The sequence below is a fragment of the Lactuca virosa genome, chromosome 1 (genome assembly GCF_052849685.1).
Source record: "Lactuca virosa cultivar CGN04683 chromosome 1, Lactuca_virosa_CGN04683_v6, whole genome shotgun sequence".
Lineage (NCBI taxonomy): Eukaryota > Viridiplantae > Streptophyta > Magnoliopsida > Asterales > Asteraceae > Lactuca > Lactuca virosa.
Genome location: NC_136426.1, coordinates 245,296,926 through 245,309,336, shown reverse-complemented (window position 1 = coordinate 245,309,336; position 12,411 = coordinate 245,296,926). Strand labels below are relative to the sequence as shown.

At 36.1% G+C, this 12,411-nt stretch overlaps 1 protein-coding gene across 1 annotated transcript; it reads right to left on the bottom strand.

Annotated features, from left to right (window-relative positions):
* Positions 1-11,055: 11,055 nt before the first annotated feature.
* Positions 11,056-12,159, bottom strand: LOC145128689 (protein FAR1-RELATED SEQUENCE 8-like). The gene has a single exon (XM_079063503.1). The coding sequence runs from the start codon at positions 12,157-12,159 to the stop codon at positions 11,056-11,058; it is 1,104 nt and encodes a 367-aa protein (XP_078919629.1).
* Between the last annotated feature and the right edge of the window lie 252 nt (positions 12,160-12,411).

Sequence of the window (12,411 nt, the reverse complement as noted above, 5' to 3'; positions counted from 1 at the left end):
GACCGAAACTTGGAATCATGCAAGTTGTATAGTATGATGAATGAGAACTTTCAGCTTGGAAAATTAAGACTAATTCCTTATGTGAATAAGGAAAGGACTAAGGGATCGAGTACACATTCTTGTGCACTGGTTAAGTCCACCACAAAAGATCAAGAAGACTATTCGTCATGATTTACTTAAGTTCAGTAAATATGGTTATACTTATAAGTTTAAGTATAAGTCTGTAGCATTGGAGAAGTTTCAATGTGAGACAGAACGAATAAGAAGAATCAAAGAATGGCAGAAAGATAAAAGTTTCTCAAATCTGAAAAGATGGGAGAGTACTTTAGTATCATGTTTATGATCATCTTAATGATTAAGATACCATATCACAATTGGTCCTCTAAAGTCATCTTAGTGCATTCTTATGACTAAGAAGAGGAGTGATGAATTGTTGAAATGGTTAAATCAAAAAGATGAGTCATACTTCGTTCCAAAACAATTCTTAGAGTCATACTCCAAGATTGTAACTTGAGTGACATATCTTAAAGAGGGTTTGTTAACACTAGTCAAATGTAAGAGTAAAAGGTTATCTACTCGTGTACATTTGAAATTGGTAAGTTGTGATGTTTTGGATAAAACAGAGACCAACTTAGGCCAATTGTGTAAAGTGTTAGTCTTGATAAAGAATCTGCACTATCTCTTGAATATTTGACAAGGGACTCTTATATGTCAAGAGGACAGTGGGAGTCTTAAAGCTCTTGAAAGTTTCAAGACTTAATCAAGAATAAAACCTAAAGTCCTTCACTAGCACACGACTTGAGGTTTATAACCTATCGTGTTGAAATTTTTGTGCCTATTCAAGTTGGCTTTGCATAGGAGTTCTGAGAGTTCTCAATTGGTTGCACAACTACTTGGAAGCAATGGCAGGCACCTGAGCTGCCAAATGGCAAGAATTTAAGATTGCACAAGTTTAATCAATATGAGTTTGGATTTGTCACTAACCTTGTCTTGTGATTATGGTTTTGACAAATTCACATGGATAAGAACACACACACTATTAAATCTAAGTGTCATAAGGTTTCTCTCCGATTCATGAAAATGATGGTGAGGAAACACTTTCACTAAGTAGATTTTAGCTAGATAGCAATTGTGATATTTGCATTCTCAAAGTTGTTAGTGGAGCGTGTGTGGTTTACCGGCACACTAACATGGACTTGTGAGAAGTGGCAAAGGTCTAAACAATTGAGACTATGATTACGGCATCCCTTTTCATAGTTCTAAAATTGTTTAGACACACATGTGAGCTATCTAAGAGAGGTGTATGATTTTGATAAAGTTTTATCAAAACAATCTAGTATCAGAAATCTGAACTTTGGTAAGAAAGTCAGCTGATTTCTGAGTACATGTCAAAGCTAGTGGGAGCATAAGTGTTATGCTAATAATCATCATGTTAGTGGGAGCATGATAATTATGACAAAGGTTGCAAGTTAGCAATGTTAATTATAGAAAACAAAAGTTTCAATTCGTGAGGTTGCAGGGGTTGAAAAAGTTGTTTTGCTATAATTAAGGGAGATGAAATTATACTTCATTTCAATTCTAAAAGCTTAGATTGAGATTTTAATCGTATTTAATCAAGGATATATATATGAATTTCATGTTGGAATGGCTCAACATAAGGAAATTCTATATATGGGTCCATTATTTGCGTTCTAAAATTCGATTATGATTACGGCATCCCTTTTCATAATCTGAATTTTGAGAACTTGACAAATTGAAATGGAAATATTATAGCAAAAGACTGGTTTAGTCTTTATGTGAGACATCATGAATCGTGTCCCATATGCTTCGGATATAGGATCGATTACATGTGCTATATTCATCCTTTCTAAAATTTTCCAAATGCCTGGGGCATTATGAAGGGAAAAGGTCTAGAATTGGATATGACTAAAATGATTAAGCAATTGTCGAGGACAATCTAAGGTTTACCAAAGATTGGTTGCTCAAGGACAGTTGGAAGTATAATGTTAATTCTGGAAGGACCATATTGACATAATCTGTAAGGAGGCAACTTTTGTTCAGAAGTGATAGTCAAAATGGAATATGGAAATGTTTCAAAGTTAGAAATTATTCAATTTGTGTAAGATTAGGAAACTTAATGAAAGAAGGATGTTTCCAAGGAGCTGATCTCCTTTGGAATGCTCTGTAATGATTGTTGTCAAGTCTTTCTGACTTCGTGCATAATCATTAAGAGGATCAATGCATATAAGTTTAGAATCTAACAGATTTAAGTAAATGACATGAATTTGGAATTCTTGCATTTGCAGTAAGGATTTGGGACTGTGAAAAGAGGATCATTGGAGTGATGTTCAATTGATCTATTTTACAAAGTAAAGATCATAGACAAACATAGTATGCATACTTGGTGTATGGCATGACTAGTGTTTAGAAAACATAGTGTACATGCTTGGAGCATGGGACAACTATTGTTTTAAATTCAAGTATAAAGTTGATAAAACCAAAACAATGAATAATGAGTAATCAGTATGGTGATAAATAAAAGTGTTTATTTATATTCATAGGGTTTGATACCATATTTGATTAATTTATTCTTGTGTTTCACTTTGCATGTTTTGACTTCCAGAATAACTAAGTCGCTCTTCCTGAATGATTAAGTTATTCAAACCATCCACAGTCGGTCATATGTTGGAAGTAGATATGAATCAAGATTGTCATGGGTTGGTTTGTAGAGGTCCAAGTTGGTGGACAAAAGTGGTGCTACAACACTCATGAGTGCTCATAAGTTCTGAGTATTGGATTCAACCCGCGCTCATTTGAATCACTTCATGGATTTTATCACGAGTGATCATGAGACGATAATATCTTATATTCTTCAAACCTAGAGATATGAGTTGTTACTATGAGTTGGTTATACATTGATTGCATGAAAACGCATTGGTAACTCGATGTTATAAAACGTGCCTTTGTGTATGATTCAACAAGTAGTAGAACAAGCCATATGAGTCGAAGTTTATCCATTCCTTTTACCTTCGGGATAAAAGCGATATATGTGGGCCCCTCGATGATTTAAAGATGATACATGTGAGTGCTTGGCCAAGCCAGGACTGATTTGATTTGTTCAATCAGTCAGTCATCATGAATCGGAAATCGGGAAACAACAAATGGACAGAGAGAATGATTGATAATCCATGTCTCAATCCATATGATATCTAGAATGGAGGAATATATGATCCCTTATCTAATGGACAAGTCATTGACAAAGGTCAGAGTTCATCGACAAGGTCAGAGTTCGACAGAAGCTTTTGAGAGCTACGATTGCTGATCGGTTCCTGAAGTCATACACAATAATAGTTTTAGACTTATCCGAGTGGGACTTATCCGAGTGGGAGACTGTTGGATTAATGTCTAAGTCCATAACTATAATTGGTAAGACTTGACCCGACCCGGCATGGTCCATTTGGGTTGCATGGCATCATGCATTTGGATAGACTATAATGAGAGAAATAACACTTAAGGTTGGTTAATATATTATAAGTTCTAATATATTAATAAGGTTATTTAATTAGTATTGATCAAGAATTAATTTGGAATGAATTAAGTGATCAAAAGGAGACTAATTAAATATATGGGTTGATTTTGTAAATCGTTCATTCTTATATATGTGGGCTTGTGATCCAAGATTCCTTATGTTGGACTAAGTCCATGGGGTGACCCATGGATACTCCATGGAGGTTAAAATCCGTGGAGCATAAGGAATGGGTAAAGTTATGAGTTACATGGTGTAACCCTAATAGCCACCATATAAAAGAATCTCATGGCTCAAGAAATCATGCACTAATGTGTGAGTGTGAGGGCTAGACGATTTCAAGGAGTGTTCAAGTTTCTCTCAAGTTATTCCAAGTGTATTTGGTGTTGTGTGAACCATTTGAGGTGTCACACTTGGGGCACTAGGCACTCAAGCTTCATGAAGACATTCTACATCAAAGAGGTATGTACTCTATCTTGTTATATTTATTATTTTGTATGCTAGATTAGGATAATACCTTGGATGTTCATAATTGTATGTATAATAGAGAAAACATAGATCCAAGGTATTTAGGGTTGCATGTACACTTAGGAGTGTTAGAATGCTCATAACCCAACAAAGTCCAGGTTAGTGTGCCGGTTAACCACACACGCTCCACTAATAGCTTAAACAAAGTGCAAAGTGTAATTTCATGGATTAGCACCTTATTCACATTTTCCTAAGTAACTAAGATTGGGAATTTATAAGTGTTTAGTTACTTAGTATTTATCATTATACTTATAATGAAGGGAGAATTATAGTCCTTGTCCTACCTGTTCGGCTAACGACCCTCCACCGGTCAAGGAAGCGGTGAGTGAGAGTGGACACCCATTAAACTGCCATTTTATAGGCAGTAACCTTATACCCCCCTTATAGATCGGCTTCGTGAATGAGGCCTACTAATGGTAAGACGACTTGCTCTTATACATATAATATATTAAACTTTTAATATTATAATAGTATAAGGGTGTATTTTAGACATTTAAAATACTTGGTGGTTTAATCTATTAATTAAACTACACTTTTAATTTAATTAAACTCAAACCATATATTTATGGATTTAATAATACTCTTTTAATTAAACGCTTTAATTAACTATTAATAAAGTCCATAAGAGTTAATTTGAACTATTCAACAAAACATCATAATTCCAATTATTAAACTCAAAATTAAAACCATTTAATTAATTGTTTAAGTTATGAACCCAAGAGTTTTAGAATTCAATTCTTTTTTTCCATAAAAAACTTTTTTCAAATTCCAAAACTTGAGGGCAAGTTTTGTAATTCTTGAAAACCTTTGGATTCCATAACTTATGGAATTAATGGTGTTTTATGATGAAACTTTCCATGTTCCATAACTTAAGAACAAGTTATGGAATTCTTTAAAACATTAATACCAAATTTTGTAACTCCATAAAAACGTTGAATCAAATTTTTTTTTTTAAAAAAAACTTTCATATCCATAACTTATGGAAGTTTCAAAAACCCTTAAGATCACAACTTTTAAAAAACTTTTGAGCTCCAAAATTTTATGACAAAATATGTAACTCCTTAAAACATTTAGATCAAACTTTTAAAACTAATAAAATAATCATATCATTTTATCTTTTACTAAATTTGACCTAATTCAACTCATATAACAAATGATTCAAATTTTACAAATAATTCGTTTTTCACAAAACAAGTAATTATCTTAAAATTTGACAAACGTCATGTTTTTTTCCTTTTTTTTTCAACTTGAAAATAGAACATTTGCATCAATATAACAGAAAACAACCCATGGCTCTGATACCACTGTTGGGTTTTGAGCATTCTAACACTCCTATGGTGTACATGCAACCCTATAAACCTTGGATCTATGTTTTCTCTATTATACATGCAAATATTAACTATTCCAAGGTTTCATCCTAACTAGCATATTATGAAGCACCTATAATACAAAGTTCTAGTTAGATGACATACCTTTTGATGTAGCTTGATGTCTTCAAGCTTTAAGAGCTTAGCCCCAATAGTGTGGAAGCCTCAAATGGAATCACAAATCACCAAAACACCTTGGAAGAACTTGAGAGAATATGTATGCACACTAAAATCGGCCCACTCTTATTTTCACACACTTGTGCCAATTTTGTGAGCCAAGGACCCCTTTATATATTATGGAGGATTAGGGTTACATCCATGTAAACCCTAATACCCATGACCTTTCATTTACATAGGATCCATGGGTTAAAAGCTCCATGGACCATCCATGAAAGCTTAGCCCAACCTAAATGAACTTGGCCCATTCCATATATATAAGAGTCCATATTTAATTAGTTCTTTTTGATCACTTAATTAATTCTAAATTAATTCTTGATCAATACTAATTAAATAATATGATTCCATATTAATATATTACAACTTATAATATATTAATATAAATCATAAATATACTATTCTCAAAAGACTATCCATATAAATTGTGCCGGTGAAGTGTAACCCAAATGGACCATGCTGAGTCAGGTCAAGTACATACCAAATATAGTTATGGACTTAGACATTAATCCAACACTCGGTTCATATGATCTCTCTTGTTGATCTGCCGAACTTAAACCCACACAACTGGATCCTCCTTAATAACATTTTGCTAACTGATCAACAGCAGTACGAGCCTATCATCGATCACATCAAGCGAATGTTAGTTTCTTACATTCATGAGGTTGCAAAGATAGATCAAGAGATCGCCTCTTCCTTAAGGAAGAAGCCTACAATCAAACCAATTGGGAAGGAAAGTGATGTTAACAAGATGCAGATGGGTAGGATTGACCCGTAAGTATCACACAGTCATGTTCATCAGAGCCGAAGGCCAAAAGTGCTTGTTCGCTCTTGATGATAGACACATGTTCTCCACTTCTTGTCTGGAGCACATTCTTTACATCATTCACAGATGTAGGAAAAACAGTGATGCTGATAAGAAAAAGTTTTCGGATATGCTTCGGTGGTATATTGACTTCCGTCAAACTCTTCTCGCCATCATACCGAAGTTATTCAAGACTGTGAAGAAATCTACTCTCAATCAACCGAAATGATCTCTCGCCTCAATTGACGCAAAGGGGGAGATTGTTGAGTCTAGGAGTTGCGTCATTGGGCTTGTTACCTCGGTCCATTCTTATCACGGTTCTGGGCCTATCCAGTCGTGTTTATGATATTAGGGTTTACTTTATAAGATGCATGCATGTATCGTTATTTGTACGCTTCATAATTATTATTCCTTTCATTGTACTGTAACCCTAGCATACCTCTACAGTCGAAGTTCTTTATCGAGCTCTTCTGAGGTGGAGCATATTAATCATTCAGCTCTTGTTCTATTCGTCCGGTGTTCTTTGCTTTTATTTTGTTTGTCTAAATCTGTTATGAATCTAAACGATCTTAGAGAATTTAATTCTCATCAAAGACGATAGGGGGATTTGGCTACAGGGGTAGCCCCTGGGATTAAGTCAATTCTGAATTCGACTTGACGTTCGGGAGGCACTCCTGGAAGATCGTCGGGAAAGTCGCAGACCTCAGGAATGCTCGCGATGTCTTTCACTTCTTGCTTTTTGTCTACCACGTGAGCTAAGAAAGCACAGTACTCCTTGCGAAGGAACTTCTGTGCCTTGATGCAAGAACCGATCTGAAGGTTCGTTCCGGGTTTGTCGCCGTAGATAATAAGAGTTTCATTAGTTGGCAAGTTCAGGCGAATGGCTCTTTCATAGCATAGGATGTCAGCATGGTTAGAGCACAACCAATCCATACCTATTATGACATCGAAACTTTTGATAGATGCCGACATAAGGTCTATTTGGAACGAAAAGTTATTCAAGGTATGGGTACATCCTATGTATATATCGTTGGTGTGTTCGGATTTACCGTTAGCCATTTCGACTGTGAAAGTTTCTTTTAGTGGTTGGGAGTTTTGATTTAGCAGGTGTTTGAAATTATGGCTCACGAAGCTCTTCTCAACACCACAATCAAATAGAATGCATGCATAAGTATTGTTGAAAAGAAACGTACCCGTGACCACCGCAAGGTGTGCCACCGCTTCTTCGTGACCTAATGCTAGAATCCTCCCAACTCCACTGGCATTTCCAGCTTTTGGACAATCTCTCTTGAAATCCCCAACATCAACGCATTGGTAGCATTCTTGACCTACTCCAACGGCGGGTACTTGGTTAATCGGTTGGGGTGGTGATCTACAAAATCGGGCAGTATGCCCTTTTCTGTTGCAGTTACGACACTGCATTTCCCTGCAATTTTCGTTATGGTGAAAATTACACTTGTTGCATTTGGGGAGATTACCAGCATAAGGCTTAGCTGGTGCACGGTTAGCAGGAACAGCAGCAGGTATAGTAGCAGCATGGACCACCACTAGCTGTTGCTTTTTAGAGGGTTCCTGAGAAGATTTGCCCTTCCTCTTATTCCAGCCTTTCTTGTTGTTGTTGTTGTTGTTTCCCTTGGGTTGTTCTGGGGCAGTAACCATAGACTTTTGACGAGCTCCATGGTCAATGAGCAAATGTGCCAACTCTTTGGCACTGTCAAAGGTAACAAGCGTACAAGTAATGAAAATTGCCTGAATCTGGGACGACAGTCCCCAAATATATCTCTCGATCTTTTTGCTCTCCAGAGCAACCATTTCTAGACAAACTATCGCTAAGTCACAAAATCGATTTGTGTAGGTTGTTATGTCTGAACCAACCATTGTAAGACCCCATAGCTCTTGCTCAAGTTTCTAAATTGCCCCTAGAGGACAATATTCCCTCATCAGCATGGTCTTTAAGTTCTCCCAACTTATAGAATTAGCCACTACTAGGGTTAGTGACTTAACATGGCCGTTCCACCATGTTAGGGCTCTATCAGCAAAGGTACAAACAGCGAATTTGACCTTGCTACTCTCCGGAAAGGAGCAGATTTCGAAGATTGCCTCTGTCTTCTCAATCCATTGTCTTAACGCCATCATTCCTCCAGTCCCATTAAAGGTCCTGGGTTTGGCGTTCGAGAAGTCTTTATAGGTACACTTTCGTGAGGGCCCGTGACTCTCGCCGTGATTGGAGGGATGCACACCAACTCCTGATCCACTTGCACCAGGGGTGTTTATATGAAACATAGCAGCTGCAACAGCTGCCGTGACTGCCGCCTGAAACATGACAATGTCCAACTGAGGAGGTGGTGGCGGAGGTGGTTTCGGCGCTTCATTAACATTGACACGCCTTGGGTTTCTCCGAGGAGGCATCTTTTACTATAAACGTTAATAGATGAAAAGATGGTAAGATATCAAGAGTGAAAATGAATATGATATCTCTGAACTAAAACATTTAGTTCAATATGAATCTTGTAATAAATTGGATATAGAAGTCTACTACAAGTACGACTTGCAATAGGATAATATGATATTGAATGGTTATTTTTCAAAGAGTATGAAAATGCATGTCGATTATATTGGTATATTGAATACATAAAGTCTGGAAAACTTGACCCTAAACAGGTCTGTAATACACCAAATTACTAGAAAAACATCGACATCAAACCAACCTACCGAAAATGAAATTTTCGCGGTCGTACTGAAAAACATGAAAAATAACGCTAGAACATATCCGCATACTTAATTATAACCAAAAGAGTAAACCAATAGCGAATAGAGTATAATCTATTTCTTAAACCTAAAGAAAGCATAAGCAGAGCATCTCCTACTGGTGACAGATACCATTCGGATGAACCCTTAATTTTTCCAGCTGACGCTCCACATTAAGCAGATGTCTTTCATACAGTGTCTGGTGTGCTCAGAGGTCTATGACTTCAGCTCGAGTTGCACCTAGCTCTTGCTGCAGAACCTGATTTTCTCTCATAGCTCTCACATGAGAAAATTCAAGATTGCGAATACGATCCGTATTGGCGTTCATGTCCGCATCAAGCTCCACGGTTTGTTTAATGGCTGTCATTCCTAGCTCAACATTTCGAGCCACTCGATGAACCAGGATGGGAAGAATTCTGTCTGCAGAGCCTCCCTCACTTAGGTTGTAGAAGCTTTAGTCTCCGTTGTAGGGTAAAGGTTGACCCTGCTCCCGACTCCACTTACCCAAGTTCTCAGCCCATGAAGGCGTCGGGCCTTGAAAAGCCGGAAGAGGTTTAGGATTTGGGATTAGAGCCACCAGGGGTAGATCATTAACTTCTGGCTCGGAGTCAGAATCCTCTGGAAAATTTTCTACAAAATCATCGTCTAAGGGAATTTCATGATTCTCTTCTGGCTCTACATCTTGCCCTTGATCAGGAAAGTACGGGTCTCCGGGTAGATGAAATCCAACCATTGATATCTAAGCGACAATAGGGATAAGAGATATAGAATATAATTAGTAACGATAGATTACGAATACAAATTTCTACTAGAGAAACTTACAGTTAACAAGTAATGTATTCTGTATGACTTATTTTAGTTATTACTATAACTACAAAGTGTATACTAATTATATATAACTTGGGTATAATCAACCTCCGATTAAATGATCCGACTCTAAATCCACAAACAAACAAGGAACAGGAAATGAAGCTAGATCACATATTCTAAGTCTATATAACTTTAATTATATATAACTATAATATACCTTTAATATTTATAGTTCTACTCACAATGGTTCTTTTGTTTTCACATGTTTGTTATTAGTATATAGTGCCTAAAATACTCCTATAGTATTTTAATCTTTATGTTCTGTTCTAGAGTTTTTCTGCATATGTATAGTTGGTAAGTTTTAGACATGCCGCAACACTACCATCACTCCTAAACAAATGTTGGTCATATCTCAAACCAATATAGTTGATCAGGCTATATTAATCCCAGATATGATTACATAACTGCCCAGGTTTGATTGCAGTGTCCAACATCCAAATACTTTTAAGTTCTTATGACTGTGATACTATACTTGTAGGTATGAATGTTAGTATACTTCTTGTAAAAATACTTCAAAATTTAGAAGTATACTTGTAGTCAGAGCTCTTAGCCCCAATGTATTTATAGTTTGTATATCTTTTATGGATTGATATACTGAGTTCACTATAAACAATGCTCTGATACCAATCTGTCACTCCCGCAAACCAGACGGCGGAAACGCCCGGGGGTGGATGACTTCATTTGTAGTATCACAACACATACATCATAGTAATCAAAGTACAAACAAACATTGTATTTAAAAAAGTATACGTATTTACATGTGTTCCATCATTGTATATTGAAACCAAAATAGTTATACAAAAGAAGAAGACATGACTCAAAATAGCTACATCTTTCAAGTAGGCTTTGACCCAATGTTTTCGTTGGTCATACATATTGATGACCCAACAATTATTTTCAAGGTTATACTTACCAAACTTACTTCCCACCCTGATTCAAATTCTTCAATTGTATCACTCTTTACCCATTGTCTATAAGACTCCTGAAAATCACTATAACGCGCTACTAGTGGTCGAAGATGTTCAAGCTCATGCTTCTTAATATGCCATGCACAGTAGCGATGCCCAGTGTTTCGAAACACTTTTTTTTACCGCATTACCGATAGCTTTATCTTGATCGGTTATAATTGTAGATGGGTATTTGTTGAACATGCACTTTAAAAAATGCTCAAATAACCATTTAAATGTTTCTTCCTTTTCATTCTGTAGCAATGCACCACCAAAAAGTATGGATTGGCCATGATGATTCACCCCAACAAAAGGACAAAATGGCATCTTAAATTTGTTTGTCATGTAGGTAACATCAAAAACAACAACATCTTCAAATTTGGTATAGGCATCCCTTGATCTTCCATCAGCCCAAAAAATATTTCGAGGAGACCCATCCGCAAATAAATCCACAACAAAATACTGGTTAACATCAATCAATGATTTATCTTGGAAATGTTTGATGACACCATAATAATCCTTACCCTTGTATTGTCTTCGTTGCTCAGATAAGACATCCACAGATTGATTTGAAGTAACATCGATGTCAAATGGAGCTTTCCTTGCATTAACGACGTTTTTGATTTGTGAAAGCTTTAACCACGACTGGCCAAGTTCTACCATAAGAGATTTACATGCCATCGAACGATGGGACTTTCCATGAGAACGATGTTTCATTACTTTTGTTGGTGTAATACTCAACTCATGATTGTGTGTATCATTAAACATGTCCACAAACCATTTTCCATCTTTCCCTTTTGAAATCTGAAGCATTGCTTTACATCCGGTCCTTAAATTTCTACGGCATTTTTTTTCATATCCACATGAGCTATTAGCCTTCAATCTTTTGAACCCTTCTTTGTTGCAAACATACATCTTACGGTAAGCCTCATTTGTTGTCTTATTTTTATTGGCCCAATGAATACGTATACCATATCCATGTAAAAAAGAATATTGGTTACAAAATGTATACGCATCATGAGGCGTATCAAAAATATTTCCCATGATATGCTCATCGTTACTTTCATCTCCATCATGTCCAAAGTTAACATCAACATCAAAATAAGATGCATCTCTTTGTAATTGCTCATCAACATCAACATAAGTTGCATATGTTTGTAATGGCTCATCAGGTACTTGAAATTCTAAATCCATGTTATCATGTGTGTCCTGTAGCATACATACAATGGATAAAAAATCAGTACGAAGTTACAACCCCATAATGCATAAACATTGTAAGTTGAAAATTACTAAGAATTAATTTCGTTTCTTTCTAATTTATTTCATGGAACTAGAACACACTCTGAAATTATTGGTTTTATAATTGATCTACTTGAAGACGAAAATTTAATTGTAACTAATTGTTATCTCCGTTTTAGATTTACAAAACTAAAGGCTCTAATTTTA